At 40.5% G+C, this 19,792-nt stretch overlaps 1 protein-coding gene across 2 annotated transcripts in view; it reads right to left on the bottom strand.

Moving 5' to 3' along the window:
* Positions 1–19,792, bottom strand: part of LOC110492721 (chemokine-like protein TAFA-5) — a 235,985-nt gene that overhangs the window by 161,697 nt on the left and 54,496 nt on the right. The window contains exon 1 of one of the 2 annotated variants that reach the window (XM_036951914.1): positions 15,082–16,001. The exons of the other annotated variant lie outside the window; for it this stretch is intronic. Coding sequence (XP_036807809.1) covers positions 15,082–15,172 — 91 coding nt within the window. The 5' untranslated portion in view covers positions 15,173–16,001. Of the gene's footprint in view, positions 1–15,081; positions 16,002–19,792 lie in introns of those variants that run through there. 2 annotated transcript variants of the gene reach the window in all.

Raw genomic sequence — 19,792 nt, 5'->3', positions numbered from 1 at the left:
CTACTTTATATAGATCTTAAATGTAAGATAAAAAGTAAAGTTTATGTACAGATACGCAAAGAGAAAGAGACAAAATAATTTGCTGTACAAAGGATATTTTAAGAATGAAATTCAAGCATTTCCACCAACTAAGGTCTGATGGTATATTAATTCATTCAAATGAAGGTCACTTTGCTATCAATATAAAAAATATTCAGTGCAACCCAACTAAAAAGGTCTTTTTTTTAAGGATCCAAAGAGGCTCCAGGTGGTTATTGAGGATCTACACCAACTGCTAGTTATTACAAATCCTAATCAGGTCCACTTTCTGTCATTTCCATTTCTCCTATTTCAGGTAGAGAGATGTGATTCATGGCGCCCATGATCCATTAGGAAGACAACTGGTGAAATGCAAAAGGCAATGAGAGCAAATTAACTAAATGTGATGCTCTACATTGTGGAATGAACATCTCAGCTATAGCCAGGCCCACTCATTATCACAAATAATGAATAGTGATAAATGATGATATTGCTTTTCACTTAGCCTGAATCATAACATCATAATACAATTGCAACTGGCATGCAATTTATTCAAGGATGAGGGAATAAGAGAAAGTGACATTAGTTGATACGGGATATTCATTAAACAGCTTCTTTTTTTTTTTTATTCCCTCCAAATTGAAAATAAGAATAACAATCACGCTCTGCATTACATGGCCATGCCACAAATTAAGGTTCCCTGGTTTGGCCTTTAAATCAAGACCGGGAAAAAAATGATTAGGTTGAAATTGCTTTTGACATCATGCATCGTCGGTTGCTGTTCTTCTTATAATGGTTAATATCTCTATTATCATGGCGTATAAACAAACCCAGACCCTATCATCTATGTCATGATGCTTCCTGATCCCAAAGTCAAAGCAGTTTGGAAAGTGGAAACACATGGAAAGTCAGGCGTTTTGGAGGTGTAACTGCAACTTAAGAAAGGTTCACACAACTAGTTCAACATAGCCTCGCTGCCGTAATATGTGTGGTGAGGCGGCATTTGCCACAGCACTTTTCAATCAAGTGTGGCAGCTCCACACCACTTGATTTGGTTTAATATAATATATTGATAAAAAGCTTGAAAAAGAAGGGCAAAGGGCTGCTTGCCTTCTTTCGATTTGCCTCATGATTTGTCAACTCGTGCACAATTTCTCTGTCCTTCACATCAGATTCATGGGAAACCACAAGTCTTGCATGACAGGCACAACGCACAAAGCTCAAGGTGCGCAAACCTGATAACACATCACTCCCGATAGACACAAACAAAAACTCTTACATAAATGTAGCAGCCAAACACCTAAACATTAGCGATCTGACATGCTACGTGGAAACATTGCGTGGAAACAAGACTATATTTCAGTCTGATCAACTGTTGGCATACTAACAGCAGCTGCATAGCCTTGCCTGCTATGCACCCTGTTGCTCTGGTCAGGGAAAACGAAGCAGTAACATTGTGTATTTAGTTATAGCCCATTTGTTTGTGAGAAAATGTTTGTGAGAAACTTGGGCTGACTAGACTACCTAGACTTCATAAATCCTAGACTTTTAAAATCCAAAATGACTAACTGGAATTAATCAATAAACACAATAGCAGACAGACTGTAATTTAACTTGTAATTAGGCCTACACTTGCATAGGGCAGGACTAAACGATGCATTTATTGTCCAACCATGTTGCTTTCTCTGTGTCTGTGTATAGACCCCCCCCCCCCCCCCCCCCCCCCCCAGTCCTTCTTCAAAATACAATTCATATGAACAAGTACAAGGTTGCTACAGTTTGACAGGGTTTTCATCCTCCAGGAGTCATTTGAGGATTTCTTTTTAAACCATGTGACCTGATTAGAAACATTCTGGTCCCATCATAGCTGACATGAAACCTTTTTACAGACTAATTATGTCATACCGTATAATGTCCAGAGTTTTACTTGTTAAGGTTACCAGATCAGGAAAATCTATGGGTCCCAGAATTTTTGTTTTGCCACACCACTCTGAGACCTGTGGTGCCAACTCTACTCACAGCATAGTGTGGAACATAGCCCTGTCATATCACAACAGTGTATGGCATTCTCTCCGAATCTCCTTTCCCACATGTGCACTGGTCTAGTGGTCTTAAAATACAGGAATGGTGAATTAAATATATCATACATTTACCAAGGCACTAACTTAACTGCCCAATTATTTATGATCGGTGCAGGAAGAGACAAGGGAAGGAAGCCACTTTGTAGTATCAGGACAGATCACAGGTTGTCAACCCAGTTTTTTAACATAAATAATTGGTAGCAGCTTAGCAAATTACCTATGTTCTACAAAGACGGGGACTGCCAACTAAATGGATCCTAAAAGGAAAGCTAACACAGCTGCAACAAGAAACCAGTTTTCAGCTATGCCACTTTTCTCCATCATGGAGGGCCATTAAAGATCCTTAAAGCTGATATAGTCCTTGAACTGAGGCATTGGTTACCAAAGTTGTTGGAGTGTGAAGAAAGCATACGGCCAAAGCTCTAAATGAAGTGTTATCAGTATGTCACTTAAACATAAGATCTACTCCAGAACAAATTGCCACATTCTTCTTTTACTAAGCAAGCATTGCACAGTCCATATGTGACCGACCGGCTCAATGTGGTCTTATGTAGAACATTTTGAAATTGTGCTTTTTTACATTGGATAAAAGAGAAACTCAGAGCTAGAACAATGGTATATCATACACTACAGTTGAGGAACTATGGGAAAGTAATTCTGCTTTGAAAGTGGCTAAACCTTTGAGGAAATGGCCCTTGAATGTTTTGGTGCATCTACTGGAGAGTTCTTTGTCTAAACCCACTCAGCATCATTCACACCATCTTAAGTCTTAGCCCTACCCATCTCTTTAAGGATTCACATGTGAGGCCATGTACTAAACAACCAAAGTTTAAGACTAAAGGCTGATACTACTGATACTGTTTTTGTAAATTTATTTTAGAGTGCTATAGTGTGCTCAGAGTGAGCTCTGGGGGTTTGTAAACTCAGAGTTTTCTCAGGATTGTCAGTTCGTAAATTCAGAGCATTTCACTCTCGGGGCGTTCAGAGTGCACACTGGAGGAGTAGGATTGATCCGACCGTTCTGACCGAACAACAGCAGACAAGCACCAAAGCTAACTGGCTAACGTTGGCTAGCTTGCTAGCTACTTCCAGACAGAAATAAGAGAACAGCACACTGACCATTTTACTTGCCCTAGCAGAGCTGGTTAGGCTGCTTTTATGTTGTCCAGAGCATTGGTGACTGCAATTGTGCTGCTGGCAACAATTTAATTATGCTTTTTTTGCCCATGTTTGAATAACCATATTCAACGGGTGTTGAGCATTCGTAAATTCATCATTTATTCTGCGCTTTGACACACTCAGAAGAGAGTGCTCTGAAATTGGAGTAGATAGCCAGAGCGAATTTACCAGCTATGTCTATGAACATTCTATTGAAATGGTTACTTGCTTAGTGGAGTCTTTTGCTTAGACATGTAGCTAGCTAGCCAAACCATGAAACTTAATCCCAACTCATAACGTTACTACCCTGAATGAATCTACATGTAACTAACCAACCAGGTTCATTGTTAGCTAACTAACATTAGGCTATAACTAGCAATGCAAATGTCTCTGAGATACGAATAATATAACTACACAGGTCATACACATAACGTTAGCCAGCTAGCTAACAGTACACTTTAGCTGGAAATGAAAATAGAAACGCGTAATATCTGAAAATGTAACTAGCTATACTTTCTTACCTGTATACATGGATGGATGCTTCTCAATCTCTGTCACGGATGCCATGGTTGCCCTTATTTTGAAGATGTAATCCAGACACAGGTGTTTTATACAACAGCATTCTGTGTGTTCTCTTTTCAACTCTGTCTGCTTATTTGCAATCAAATTGCAGAATGTTTCTCCATCTCCTCTATCATAGTCTAATTTGTGAGGACCCGCCAACTCTGTATGCAGTATTCTCTCTTTGTTCTTGTTTCCTTATTAGGATGCCGGTGGGCGGAGTTGGGAGGGTCGTCAGCTACATGGGAAACACCTGGGCCCGGTGTGGCCCAGGATAAATACACCACTTCCCCATTCATGGAAGATATACTCTCCATGCAGACACCTTTATAGATTTTGTTGTGCATCTTGGTGGTTTTTGGTTGTTTGCTTTGGCACCGTTCAACACAGTGCATTATCACATTCATCCATGCAAAACACTCACTTACACTACTGATTACTAATTACACACACCATTGTATATTGTACTTAGTTACTCATTTAATAAATATGTTTTGTTACTCCTTATCTCCACGTTGTCTCCCTTTTGTTACGGGCTTTGAGCCGGTTCGTGACAAATTCCACTAATTTCAAAACTCGTTCCTTCAGAAAGTGGAGAGCAACACTTATGCAGTTCTACCACGTAATATCTTTCAAAAAAGCTGTGTTAGAATGTATTACCTACACATACTGACCAGCTCATGTTATAGACAGAATTGATCTACATGGCAGACCAATTTGAACTCATCTCTCAGCATGTCCAGCCCACTCATTATCTCAGTAAATCATGTCTAGCGAGAAGGTTGCTCGCTTTTTCTGTAGCTAAACCAACTGTTTGTTATTTAACAATTTTATTCGTATTTACAGATGGCATACAAGTTTATTATTAAGGCCCATCAAAGTTTAAATGTTCCAGAAGGCATTTCTGCCAAAAAAAACATTTTGATTAAAAAAAGGCCTGCAAATCACATTTTTCTCACTTTCAAAGTGATGCGTAATTCCTAATGAAATCCAGAAAACATGAACTGTTAATCACCCACAATCTGCATTCAGGAGTAGCACCAGAATTGCTGAATGAGACTACCTAAATCATCTAAACTGGCACAACCATTTCAGTAATGGGTGTAATAAGTCCAACTACTAACAGATTGGAATAGCTTAGTGTTTTTATTTATCTTTGTGTAGCATAAGTCTAATCAACCAATCAATGTATAATGCAAAAACACAGATATTAAAACAAACAATTCAGAAAATCAACATGCTAAAGAGCATGCTGGGAAATATGATAATGATGGGCGTGGTTTGGTTTAACACTGGTTATTAACACCAACACTGGGGTTGTTTAATACCACTGATTGTTAATTTAACTCCTGAATCAACAATATAAATGTTACACTGAAAAATCCACACTGTAAAACTAACCGATTTGCTGTGCACCATACAATACACTGCTGCTTACGTCATATTCCCTTCTATTCTTCACTCTCTGCTCAATAAAATCACAGACAATATTCATTTGAAAGACAGAAATCATGGCAAAAATATCCACTATGTCAGTACTGTTTATGTAAAATGATCAAGGGAATACCAGATATTTGCACAAATATTCCCAAATGTTGAACCAAATGTGATACTTTTCCAATGCTGTTCATTTCATATGAATTAAAAAACAAATACAATTCCCCTGTTCTGCTCTGTTAATCAAAACACATTAGAATTTTTCAAGAAATAATCAATTCATGAAATGTTCAAGTCAATTCATGATATTTCAAAAATAGTTCTGATTTGGTTTTGTCACAAAATGGTGTGACAAAAAAAAAGAGTTTGTGCAACATTGCACTGTGAGGGTTCCCTTGCAATGAAGAAGTACAGAAGACACTGCTGGAGCACATGGTCTGAACAGACTAAGCTTTATTAGAAATATGAATCAAAATGTTACATTTTTCTGCCAGTTCCATAAAAGGGGTTAGTTTCTTGGTCCTTTGGTGTGACTATATAATTTAAACAAAGTGGATAGCAGAGAACACGCCTACTGTATACCCTCACTTCTTGTTTGCAATGCAACTGTACATGTTTGCAAACAATTACATCTGAGATGTAATTAGGAACACAAGCATGGTACTTTCAAAGGCCTAGCTTTCCACCCCATATGCCCACAGATGCAGAAAAATGGAAGCTTTAACTGTTGGCTACTCTGCTTCCCTTGTCACGCCCTGATCTGTTTCACCTGTGATTGTATCCACCCCTTCCAGGTGTTGCTTATTTTCCCCAGTGTATTTATCCCTGTGTTTCCTGTCTCTCTGTGCCAGTTCGTCTTGTATGTTTAGTCAAGTCAACCAGCGTGTTTTTCCTGTACTCCTTTTGCGCTTCTCTTTTTCTAGTCCTGGTTTTGACCCTTGCCCGTTTCTGGACTTTGTACCCACCTGCCTGACCATTCTGCCTGCCTTGACCACGAGCCTGTCTGCCACTCTGTTCCTGGACTCTGATCTGGTTTTGACCTTTTTGCCTGTCCATGACCATTCTCTTGCCTACTCCTTTTGGATTAGTAAACATTGTAAGACTCCAACCATCTGCCTCCTGTGTCTGCATCTGGGTCTTGCCTTGTGCCTTGATATCCCTGGCTTAACCCAATGAGAGAAGGTCACAAGAGTTTCCTTAAAAGCTGTCTGGGTTTAAAGATCTTCTATTGTACAGAAAGTGAATAGCTTAATCAATTGATAGTGACAGCATTAGATTACTTCCCAAGCCAAGTCTATTGTTTGTCTCCTTGGCTATAGAAGGTTGAAGTGCAGCTTCTGAATGTCAAAGAAACTAAACAATGATATCCCCATATGCATCGGAGTCACGTATTTGACAGCTTATTTCTAGCATAAAGCATCACGGACTGAAGCACTGTTATAGATCACTTTATATAACCAGCCCTGTTTTAAATTCTTCAAAATATTAAGTAGGTAGGCCTGTGCCTTTTACCTTTTTTCTTGAATAAAAGGTAGGCCTATGGCATACCCTCTCATACCACCTCAATTCGAATCCTGGTTTTAACTTAAGAACCTTTTACTGCAGTGGGCTAAATCAGGGTCACACAGTGTTTCTTGGTGGTTTGAAACAAAAGTATACAACTCACACACATGGTTATGGTCTTTAAAAAAGAAGACACCTGTACCATGTCAGATATGGAGTTGAAATGTATTCAATTTTGAGTTTGCACCCCAATATTACACTTTATATACATCACAGAAGACTGAAATATTACAAAACCGCTGAAATAGAGCACCAGATTTTCAGCATGTTCTTCTTTCACAGGTAGGCCTACCTCTTATTTCTTAAATATGAAGAATTAGGTGCCAACACAAAGCCCTCTTGTTGTTAGTAAAGTCTCATTAAAATGAAGACAGTTTAAATGAATTATGCTTCCTCGAATTTGCCTACTTTCCGCACCATGAGCTGTCCATTTCTGATTGATTGTGCCGTGGCAGTTGCTTAATATTTCAGCACGACAATGTAAGTTACTCAATAACTCTGATAAACACATCATGGGCAAGAAACATATAGTTTTTATTCAAAGCAATTATAATAGTAGCAAGCTATCAAAGTTAACCTCCGGTCCTTCTTCTCATCTTCGCACACTGTTTTTCAAACTGAACCGCACATAGGCTATAGATTAGTCTAAGTGGAAGATACTATTTTGGAAATAGGCCTAATTAAAAATTTGACTCCTGAATTGCCAAAAAAGTTTGGATCAACAAGAGTAGAGCAGGCCAGGGCTCAGGGTGAGAATATCCATTGCAGTGTGTAATGCAGCCCAGTTTTATTTACACCAAAATACTTGTCTTCGAAATATAACTTTGCTCTGTGCTTCTCCTAGGATGCACTTTGTAGATTATAGCCTATAGGCTATGGATCGTTTGATTGAGACTAGAGGTCGGCCGATTAATTAGGGCCGATTTCAAGTTTTCATAACAATCGGAAATCGGAATTTTTGGGCGCCGATTTGCCGATTATTATTATTTATTTTTTAACTAGGTAAGTCACACGTTCTTATTTTCAATGACGGCCTAGGAACGGTGGGTTAACTGCCTCATTCAGGGGCAGAACGACAGATTTTCACCTTGTCAGCTCGGGGATGCCAATCTTGCAACCTTACAGTTAACAATCTCCAACGCAACTCTCGTTGCACTCCACAAGGAGACTGCCTGTTACGTGAATGCAGTAAGCCAAGGTAAGTTGCTAGCTAGCATTAAACTTATCTCATAAAAAACAATCAATCATAATCACTAGTTAACTACACATGGTTGATGATATTACTAGATATTATCTAGCGTGTCCTGCGTTGCATATAATCTGACTGACCATACAAGCATACAAGTATCTGACTGAGCGGTGGTAGGCAGAAGTAGGCGCGTAAACATTCATTCAAACAGCACTTTCATGCGTTTTGCCAGCAGCTCTTCGTTGTGCGTCAAGCATTGCGCTGTTTATGACTTCAAGCCTATCAACTCCCGAGATGAGGCTGGTGTAACCGAAGTGAAATGGCTAGCTAGTTAGTGTGCGCTAATAGTGTTTCAAACGTCACTCGCTCTGAGCCTTCTAGTAGTTGTTCCCCTTGCTCTGCATGGGTAACGCTCCTTCGATGGTGGCTGTTGTCGTTGTGTTGCTGGTTCGAGGCCAGGGAGGAGCGAGGAGAGGGACGGAAGCTATACTGTTACACTGGCAATACTAAAGTGCCTATAAGAACATCAATAGTCAAAGGTTAATGAAATAAAAATGGTATAGAGGGAAATAGTCCTATAATAACTACAACCTAAAACTTCTTACCTGGGAATGTTGAAGACTCATGTTAAAAGGAACCACCAGCTTTCATGTGTTCTCAGCAAGGAACTGAAACGTTAGTTTTCTTACATAGCATATATTGCACTTTTACTTTCTTCTCCAACACTTTGTTTTTGCATTATTTAAACCAAATTAAACACGTTTCATTATTTACTTGAGGCTAAATTGATTGTATTGATGTATTATATTAAGTTAAAATAAGTGTTCATTCAGTATTGTTGTAATTGTCATTATTACAAATAAATAAATAAAAATTGGCCGATTAATCTGTATCGGCTTTTTGGTCCTCCAATAATCGGTCTGGGTGTTGAAAAATCATAATCGGTCGACTTCTAATTGAGACCACACTATAGAGCCTATAGGCACACTTGATATTGCACACCCAGTAGAGAATCAGAGATGAGGGGCACATCGATGTAGCCAAATAAGCAACTAATTCTAAAACACTGAGAAATATTGACATTTCATCAATTACAATTTACATGACGCTCCCCTGGACTAGACTGAAAAAAATACTAAACCTTTTCCTTGACTGAAATGTAAAAAGCATGACTCTCCCTCAATTTCCTCCAGGTACAGTTTCTGTACATTTCGATTCATCCCTTCACAATAAAACCCAAGTGGACCTTACAGAATGAGATGTCCAATGGTGTGACAGCTTTCTTTCATTGGTGTAACATGAAGATGGTCTCACGCCAGAGGAAATTGCTGTCACTCTGGACATAACCCATCAGAAAACGTATAAAATTACCTTTTTAGGCTTATTATTCATCAAATAAAATCTACAGTATGATACCTATTCATATCCTTTTGCAATTTTGATCCTTTTAAGTTGTCTTATTCTCCCGTGCCTGGTTCTCACTCCATGCAGGTGACTAATCTTCCAGCGACCTTAGGGAAATGTCTCTGCCACCTGGGGACGTTCAATTTTCTTTTACCTGGCCCTATTGATTGTGCAGGTGGATATTGGGGCCTGGCTGTGCTGCTCACACCCCTGGTTCTCACGTCCTGCGTTTGACAAACCATCTCCTTGGTACCACTCTGACTGTCCCAACAGCTTCACTTCTCCTGACCAATTGACATATGTGATACACCCTGGGAGGGCCCCCATCGAAAAGGCCTCTTTTGGAGAATGTTCACCCCGCCTCCAATATGCCCTGACCGACCTCACTCCGAGCGAGACCCAGTCAACCCGCCTATCTTTGTGGTCCTCCGATGTTATATCTGTGCAGGGCATGGCACGCCCAGGCAGCGATTCCTAAGTCAGGGCAGGGCAGGGCAGGGCAGGGCAGGGCAGGGCAGGGCAGGGCAGGGCAGGGCAGGGCAGTAAAGTTCAGTACATACCAGCATCAGAGACACATTACTTTTCTAAAACTCTGTCGTTGGCTCCATAGTGTGGTATACTCCTTTACCAACTCTCTAATATATCACCTCTCAAGGGGCGACTTGGTTCCCACGGCTTCGGCTGTGGGCAGGTCGAGGCCTCCTGCAGGGTTCACACAGTACCCTGCACCTTGCTGTGCCCCCAGGTTAACATCAATGCTGCTAGGGGCTACCTGGTTGATCCTACCAGTAGCATATGCTTATCTCAAAGATTATGCCATGCAAGTCTGAAATCACATGACCAGTACATTGAAACTGCTAATGGCTCATCAGTTATGGATCCTTTCATCACTCCAACATTAACTGTGGCAATTCTAGAGCTTTACATGCCAAAGAACAATGACCTTCGATGATGGGTGCATTTATCAAACCCAAAACCCTTGTGGGGTCGTCTTGGGTTTCCCAAAATTGTTTCTGACTCTAGATAACCTCAAGCTGATTGCATGCCCTTTGTGGCATCCCTATCAACTTTTGACGCTAATTCTGTGATACTGTGGTGACCACAGGAAATGGGGAATCAGGGTTCGATTCCAGAGTGTAAGCCTGAGAAATGGCTACAATACCCAAGGATTAAGGCAGCAGGCGTGCAAATTACCCACAGCCGACTGGGAAGTTTACTAAAAATAACAAAACAGCACTCTCTCTCGTGGCTCTGTAATTGGAATGAGTACACTTTAAAATATTTGACGAGGATCCATTTCTAATGTTTAGAAGTTGTCTTTTACAGTGATCAGAAACTTCTGAAAGTATCATTATGTTTTAACTGTAAAATTTGACTGCCTGTTGTGTATTGTCCAACAGTGTGACATATTGTCCTATGTAGAGACGCTGATAAATGAAAAGGAAAATAATGTGTTGTCTTGGACAAAATGTAAAAATAATTGTTAAGCATATGACAGGTAACATCATCATAATACACAAGTAAATTATTATTTCATTTTTTTTATCTACGTTTGGTTAAATTCTCAATAATCTTACACATAATTTAATATGGAAACACTTCGTTACCGTCATTGTACAAGGAAATTATGTGTTTTTCAATTGAAATTCTGGAATATGAGGACTGATTTATATACAGAAGTAACTAATAATGTGTACAAATATTTTTTTTGTCTTTTTCTGAATCATTAACTTTCCTTTATTTTGACATTAATAATGATGTCACACCAGAGGACAAATTCAACGCACTATTGCATGAAATGGTTTGTTAAAATTGATGGTGGCCACATAACATTTTGAGTTCTTTAGACATTGTTTCCAACTATTTATTTTTACCTTAATTATAGAATATTTTGTCTTTTGGTTTGGTGGAAAATTCCACAGTAACGGAAGTGCGCTGAGACAAACAAAAACCATTGATTTAAATGTTGTTTTCAAACTCTATGAATAGACTACTTTTAACAATTTACACAGAAAATGTTACAAAAACACACTTACTGGAAGAACTGTGCTGATGCAACATTTGGTAACAGAATTTCTGTAAATTTCCCTCAAGTTATTTATGTGATCATGTTTTCCAAAAACTCAGTTAAATATCTACTCCGAATTAGGATTCAAAGATGTCTGCAGAAAGAATCTGGTGTCAGCTATGAAATTAATATTTTGGATATTGAACTACATTAAGTGAAGTGGATTTACACCTGGTAACAGAATTGCAGTAATGGCATTTAATCTTGGGTCCCCGATCTGTACTACACAGAAATGCATAATTATGGATATGAATGTCAAAAACAAAGGTAGAAAGGTAGAAATATGCAATATCCTCCTTTGCATACTTGGGTATCAATCTACTATTGTTTGAATCAGCTCCGCCACCAAAGAAAACAACATTTTGGTTGGTCCAGACCGGACCAAATCTGAACTAATCATCAACGTCTATGTTTCACCTTTCACAGAGCTTAGTAGAGTACAGTATGGTACAGCACAGCACAAAACAGTAGAGTGGAGTTCAGTATAGTCAAGTAGAGTATAGTGCAGTGTACCATGCGGTACAGTATGGTAGAGCAGGGTTTCCCAAAGTCGATCCTGGGTGCACATTCTTGTGTTTGCCTGAGCACTACACAGCTCATTCAAATAACCAACTCCTCATCAAGCTTTCATTATTTGAATCAGCGCTAGTAGTGTTAGGGCAAAAACCAAAATGTGCACCCGGGGGGGGGGGCAGGACCAACTTTAGGAAACGCTGCAGTAGAGTATAGTTCAATACAGCACATTACAGTCTCTACTATGCTCTACTGTGTACTGTACTGAACTCTACTGGACTTTTCTTTACTGTACTCTACTGTGCTCTACTGTACTAGAATGTACTGCACTGTGCTGTCCAAACCTGTGAAATATATACATCTATGATTGGTTCAGATTGACCGTTGTCGGTCGGTGATCAGTGTTAGTAGTTGTCAGAAAGCGACAGAAAATGTGACAATTGGAGAGAGACAGTCCAGACTTTTCACACTCTTGCATTGACCACCAGATGACAGAAAGAGAACGAAAACAGTTACTGTAATCTGAACTTTCATTATCTTGCCTCCTCAAGAGGGAAGATCATTACAGTTGACATTACAGTAACTGGAAAATATCTTAAATATATGTGGGGTTTTTGTAATGACATTTCAAGGCAATATTTTTTTAACTTGCAGAAGGCAGAAAATATATCATATACTTAATATGTGTTCATTAGTTGGCAGGGTTCTTAATTTATGAAAAATATAGTCTAATCTTTCATTTGACATGCTCCCATGAACTTCCCATGTTAGTGCTCATGTGTCCTTTTATATGAAAATGACCTTAGGCCATTATGGAAACTACCCACTAACCTCGTCCATTCAAATGAATTTTATAAAGAAATGTCTCTAATCTCGTAAACAAAATTGGGAACTCGCACTTAATCTCAGGCGTGGGAGAGCAGGCATGGGAGAGCAGGTGTGGGAGAGCAGGCGTGGGAGAGCAGGCGTGGGAGAGCAGGCGTGGGAGAGCAGGCGTGGGAGAGCAGGCGTGGGAGAGCAGGCGTGGGAGAGCAGGCATGGGAGAGCAGGCATGGGAGAGCAGTTACTGTTCACAATGGGTCGTTCTGCACTGTAAAAATAGAATGGTCTCAAAACACCATGATTGCTAATGAAAAGTAGTGCACTTAAGATGAGATCTGGTGTTTGAATATAAACCAAAAGTACGTGTTTTAATGCACAGAATGTGTTTTAAAATAGAAATGACATACCCTGAAACACCCAAAGTGGTTCTTCAACCTTAATATGGGTGTTGTTAAGAGTGTTGTGAAATCACTGAGGGTAAAATGTAGCATCAAAACACAAAAACTGTATTTCTCATACAATTAATGGTTTAAATATTGATTGATGATTTAAGGGCCCACTGAGAATATTTCACCTTTATTTATTCTGCTTTATTTAGACAGATTATAAACGGAAGGGCCAGTACGGCTGTACATTTCGTTGGAATTTTACCCACACAGCCACACTGTAAGAAATTAATTTTGGGGTGAAATGAAATTGTCAACAACAAAAAAAACAACCAACATATACTTAATAAAAATGCAAGTCGTGCAGAACCCATGGTCAAGTGAGAAAGCAAACGGCTTAGACACGGCACCCCCTCTCTCCACCGTCAACCAGGGTTCAATTCACCACTCCATCTCTTCAATCTGTTTATCCCCTCTCTCATTTCATAACTGTCTCAATACAGTGACAAAATACCCCCAAAATATATTTTAAATGTATGCAAGTCGTTTCAATGATTTGTTCAAAACATTATAACGGTGTTTAGAAGCTTCAGAGAGAGGAAAAGACACCACTAAAGAAGGTATCTAATTCGGCACTGCACAGGACTCGAAACACCAACATAATGTTTTCAAGCCTTTCCAGTAGTGCTCCCAGTTTCTGGCAAGGTGTTGCACAACACTTGATTAAGTGGTGTTACAACACACCATGTTATGTTTCAAAACATCTCTGCACGATGTGTATCAATACTCCAGCAAAGTTAAGGTTTGATTTCCTTCAAGTCAGTGGCAGCTCAGTTGCCACTAGTTTTGGTGTTACAAAGCACTTCATTTTACCAGTGTGCTTTTCTCACAAACATTCAGCAGGAACATGGGGTGAAGGGGGATGAAGGGATGGTTGTGCCATTTATTCCTACAAAGCCCACTTGCAGGGGAAAGAGACACGGTGCGTCACCCATTCTTCCATTCCAGGCACCCGTCACAAAGCAGTGGATTACCCACTCACCAGGAACAAGCCAAGTTAATTGTTTGCAACAGCTCTCGCCATCACATTCATTTTGGACTCCAATCTCCAAATTTGATGTAATTATTTTCTGGCACAATTTCATTAGTGGACACCAATCTTATTGTGAATTAAAATGATGACCATTAAGTGTGTGCAACCACTGTTGTCTGTAAACGTATGATTACAGCATACTCTTTCAAAAGCCAAAACATGTGGCTGGCATTCTCTGCAAATGTGAATGTAATTTGCAACATCGAACTGCATGTACTGTGTGTATCGAACTGAGTACTGTATGTATTAGTCACCCCCCCCCAAAAAAAAAAATCTAATAACATATCATTACAATTGACCCCTGGCATTGCACATCAGTATGACTCTGGTGTCATCTATTGAAGAATAGCTAAATCAATCATTTTAACAAAGACCTATATTTTCTAGCTCTCAACCCACTGCCCTAAAACATTGCTCTCTCTCTCTCTGTCTTTCTATCTGTTTTCCTCATTTTGTCTCTCTCTCATCATTCACACACACACGTCATATATATGCACCAGGCATGCTATTTACTGTAATATTACCTGTTGAAATGTGTATATTTTATTAACTACAGCTTACAAATCTATGCATACTTAAAATCATTATTTTAGGGGACATAGAGGTGTCTTATAGCTGAAACACAGACCACCAATCATCTTCACAAACCAAGTACTCAGACCAAACGGTATGCAATAAAATGGCATGAATACAAAGTCTTTGAAAAGGATGCCATAGTCTTTGTAAAATAGAACATGTGTTTCAGAATAATGGTATACAAAGGCAAGAAGAGATAAATAAGGAATTACCTTCTTTTAGAACATGTGAGTGAATAAGGAGGATAACGAAACAGCAGATTGCAGCTCCCGTTAAAGCCCACGCTAGTCGGATGAGCTGCATCGTTGAGAAAGAAAAGTCAAAAACACCCAAAGGAGAGCGCGGTCTTCAGCAGCAGGAGTAGTCTACAATGACAAATCCATTTTTGATCCAATGCAGCGGTGTTGAAAAATTAAAAATGAAACAAATATCAGTTGACAAGTCCCTAAGGCGACTCTGTGGGCTTGAATTCAAAGTAAAATACAACATCGGCACAATCCATGAGAGAGACTTGATATGATCCCTTCAATTCCAAATGAATGCAACCTTTTCGTTCTTTAATAAAGATAGCGGAGAGAAAAGTTCAAGTCGTTGGACCATCACTCACATAATTACAAGTGAGGGATTTTCTCACGGGCTATTCAAATTAACCTGCTTGTCACCGCAAATTCTTCTCTGAGGTTCGAACGCAGTGACTCGGCTAGCCACACTCTCCAGGATGCCTATATGACACGGCTGCGCCACCGGACCACTTTGCAGCAATTCGGTAAAATTAATTTTGTCTCGATATTTACCGAATTTGAGATATCACTAAATAGACAGTAGTTGGTTTGCGATACGTCCATCTTCGCTGTTTCCAAGTTAGATCAACCTTCCTTGTAAATTCCCACAACTGATAGATATGAAGTCGAGATGAAACCACATCTAATAGGACCTCATTGCTCACCGACAACGCTGAGCATCAGGTCCAGTGCTATTCAATGCTAAGCCCCTGATAACTTGTGAAATGAATGATGGGAAGCTCGTGCGAGACATTGCTGCGTCACTATGCTGTTCACTGTACCTATTAGGTTTGCCCGGTTCTAGGTTCACGAGCGACTTTCACTGCGCTCTACCTGACCGTGACGTCCACGCAATTTAAAGTGTTTATCTCCGAGCAATTCCACAGACCGTTTACGATTGATGGCACATTGGGGGGCATACAACAGTTAGCTGTTGCAAGTATAAACGGTGCAGGCTCCGATTTAAACATAGATATGTGTATACGTTTAATGCAAACCACAACTAATTTGAACAATATTTACTGTAGTGCCAGTAAAATTATATTTTGACTTGTAAAATGGTATGTATATGAGAAAGATTTAATTAAACAGTATCATACAAATGGGCAGAAGGACACACTAATTCAAAGTCAGGATTTTGAGAAAATCCACACACACTCACAAACACACAGATTAAGACCAACCAACCTTGCCAGAATCCTGGACAACAAGGACAAACATGGAGCAGGTGAAAGAGGGGGTAAGATAAGGGTTGGAACATATGAAAATCAGGGAAGGACAAATGTATGAAGTCATTACTAACAATTACTCATACAGTTTGTATGTCAGGGGGGGGGGGGGGGGGGGTTGCAAATAGCCTGGTTAGCCATTTGATTAGCTGTAGAAGCTGTTCAGAAGCCTCTTGGACCTAGACTTGGGAGCTCCGGTACCGCTTGCCATGCGGTAGCAGAGTGAACAGTCTATGACTAGGGTGGCTGGAGTCTTTGACAATTTTTAGGACCTTCCTCTTTTAAAATTGCAGCCTTCATTTTATCGTTAATGCCATCTTTGGTATGCTTTAGTGTGCTTATCAATGCACAAGCATTTTACCCCCATTCCTATCTATATATTTTTTAAGTAATATAAAAGCTTTACATTGCATGAAATTTAAAAGGCATTCTGTCATTATTAATTTGTAATGTGTCGTGATATATTTTAACATAAAAGAAACATAAAATAAATGTAACACCAAAAACCACCATTTGATTAATATAATATTGAATTAGTCATCTTCCTCAAATGAAGGGGATGATGACACAATCTTTGCAAGAGGGAGGGAATATTATTTCATTGGTGTTCAACTTCCGGCTCAGTCATTTCTTTCAGGGTAAGTGGAGTTAGCCGTGAATTAGACTGCCCGAGAACAGGTTCGTTTTGAAGCATTTGTTGCCAAAGAAATTTACCTGTCTAAAAGGTAAGCCAATTTCATATGACCGGTTATCCCGAGTTGTACTCAGAGTTCACCAAAGTTACCTCAGTAACTGCTCAAACCTGCTTCATTGGATACCCCTTAGGTTAAAACATGTATTTATCTCAGGTCGCATCAATTTCAATGCCAGTGGTGTTAACCCCACTAAAATCAACATTCAGATATAAAACTCACAACACTTTTTACCTCAACACCGAGATTTTAACACCTGAGAATGTACTGTGTGCATTTATACTTGGGATATTGCTTTTCAAAATTAAAAGTAAAAAAATCACCAGATGACATCTTTAAAGATTAGTTCAAGAACCCCTCAACTAACCAAAGGTGCAAATATGAACCATTGACTAGCAATTGTTTCTTTAGGAACTCAAAGGATCTCAAGGGTTCTTCAAGTCACCACTCATTCTAAGAGTGCATATTGGAAAGTATTTTTCAGTACGTCACACAATGGGATACACTGTACTTTCTCAGAATATGCTTGATTCCATATTTATGTAAATTAACACCTGCCACAAAGGCTCTTCGTTAAGCTGGACATTAAAAAGTTTGCCCTATTCATCAGCAATACTTTATTTTCAATATTCAGAAGAATTCCTCACATAATATAGATTTTACTGGCCTAAGAGTTAATATTCACTTCATCTTGTCTCAGCAAAAATGTGATATAATGAATTGGTCTGCTGCACAATGTATTGGTTCATGAAGTGGTAATTCAAACTTTGGATGGTCTCTCTGGATCTTTCCTTTTATTGCACTACTGTGTATTGTTAGGCTCTTTTCTTTTATTGCACTACTGCATGTTTTTACGCTCTTGTCCGAAGCTACTGGTTATTGTAGCCCTTTACACACATACCCATATAGGGTTGAAAAAGGGCATATTTGCGCACGGATAAATTGGAACTGTGTCTAACAAAATGCTATAAATTATGTCAGAGCTCAGGCTCTACACTGTATGGGTTTTGACTGACAGTTACTCTGAACTTGAGCACCGCATGCAACATGAAGTTGTCCCCATCTCTCTCGCTAATTGGGCAAAATTTGCACATTGTCAGGACTATCACCAAAGGTGGCTCCCCTTACCTTTCGGGTGGTGCTCCACGGTTGTCGCTGCTACGATCCTTTTTCCCCTTTTAATTTTGTTTGGTCTAATTGGTTTCACCTGTTTCTTGTTTGAGGGTTTGGGTTGGGGTTGGGGTTATTTAAGTTCAGTTAGCCCACCTGTGTTCGTGCGGGCTTGTTTGCTGTTTTTGGTTCAGGAGTGTCCTGTCAATGATTTTCCGCTGTACAGCGTATGTACCGGTGTTGTACATTTTGGAGTGTTTTATGCCTGTGTTCGGCGTTACCCTCTTTTGTTCGCTGTGATTGTTACAGAATAAATAAAAAAAATCTGAATTCTCTGCTTTCTGCGCATGACTCCACACCCATCACTCTTCGAAGCCTTACAGAAGCCGCACCATCAACTCTGGAGTCAGCAGGAGCAGCGACCACCCCCCTCCCAACGATGGAGGAGCATGTCCTTCATCATACGTCCATCCTCCATCGCATCGGAGATGGATCAGATGATGGAGACGATGGACCGATGGGAGAGGAGGGGTCTCCCTACTTCCCCTCCAACCCCCCCACCTACAATGCTACAACCTCCTCCAGCGGTATCCGGAACCAGCGCACTGCTGCATCAAGGGGGACCGGAGGAGGAGGCTCCCCCTGCACCAGCTGTGGCCGGAGAGGGCACACTTCCGGTCGGTGCTGGAGGAGTCCATCTGGAAGTCGAGAGGGCAGGCAGAACACTTCTCGGTCACCCCAGGTGAGTCAGCACCACACTCACCCAGAGCTTCCTGTTGGTCACATGTTTTTAAAATTTGTTTCACCAAATTTTCTCCTTCTCTCCAGCATAAGGCGATAGTCGATTCAGGCGCAGCTGGGAACTTTATGGATCGCGGACTCGCCCAGAGGTTGAGGATTCCGTTAGTACAGATCGATCCCCCTTCCCCGTGCACTCCTTAAATAGCCGACCATAAGGGTCAGGGCTGGTCAGGGAGGCCATGGTTCCACTGGAGATGATTACACAGTGGGATCATAAGGAGCTGATTAGTCTGTTCCTTATCGATTCACCTGCGTTTCCGCTGAAAACTGCTCTTCACAAATGCTCTCCATCCAACCTCACTTGGACCTTTACGGACAGGTTGTGGTGGTGTATATTGACGATATCTTGATCTACTCCGCCACACGCGCCGCACATGTGTCTCTGGTGCGCAAGGTACTTGGGCGGCTGCTGGAGCATGACCTGTACGTTAAGGCTGAGAAATGTGAGTTTTCCAAACGAGCCGTTTCCTTCCTGGGTTATCGCATTTCCACCTCGGGGGGTGGTGATGGAGTGTGACCGCGTCAAGGCTGTGAGTAATTGGCCGACTCCGACCACGGTAAAGGAGGTGCAGCGGTTCTTAGGGTCTGCCAATTACTACCGGAGGTTTATCCAGGGTTTTGGTCAGGTGTCGGCTCCCATTACCTCACTGCTGAAGGGGGGGCCGGTGCGTTTACAGTGGTCGGAAGAGGCGGACAGAGCTTTCCTCTGTTTGAAGGCGCTGTTCACCGACGCTCCGGTGTTGGCACATCCGGACCCCTCTTTGGCGTTCATAGTGGAGGTGGACGCGTCCGAGGCTGGGGTTGGAGCTG

Source organism: Oncorhynchus mykiss, chromosome 2 (assembly GCF_013265735.2).
Source record: "Oncorhynchus mykiss isolate Arlee chromosome 2, USDA_OmykA_1.1, whole genome shotgun sequence".
NCBI classification, from domain to species: Eukaryota; Metazoa; Chordata; class Actinopteri; order Salmoniformes; family Salmonidae; genus Oncorhynchus; species Oncorhynchus mykiss.
Note: the sequence above shows the minus strand (reverse complement) of the source record. Positions and strands in the feature narration are given on the sequence as shown.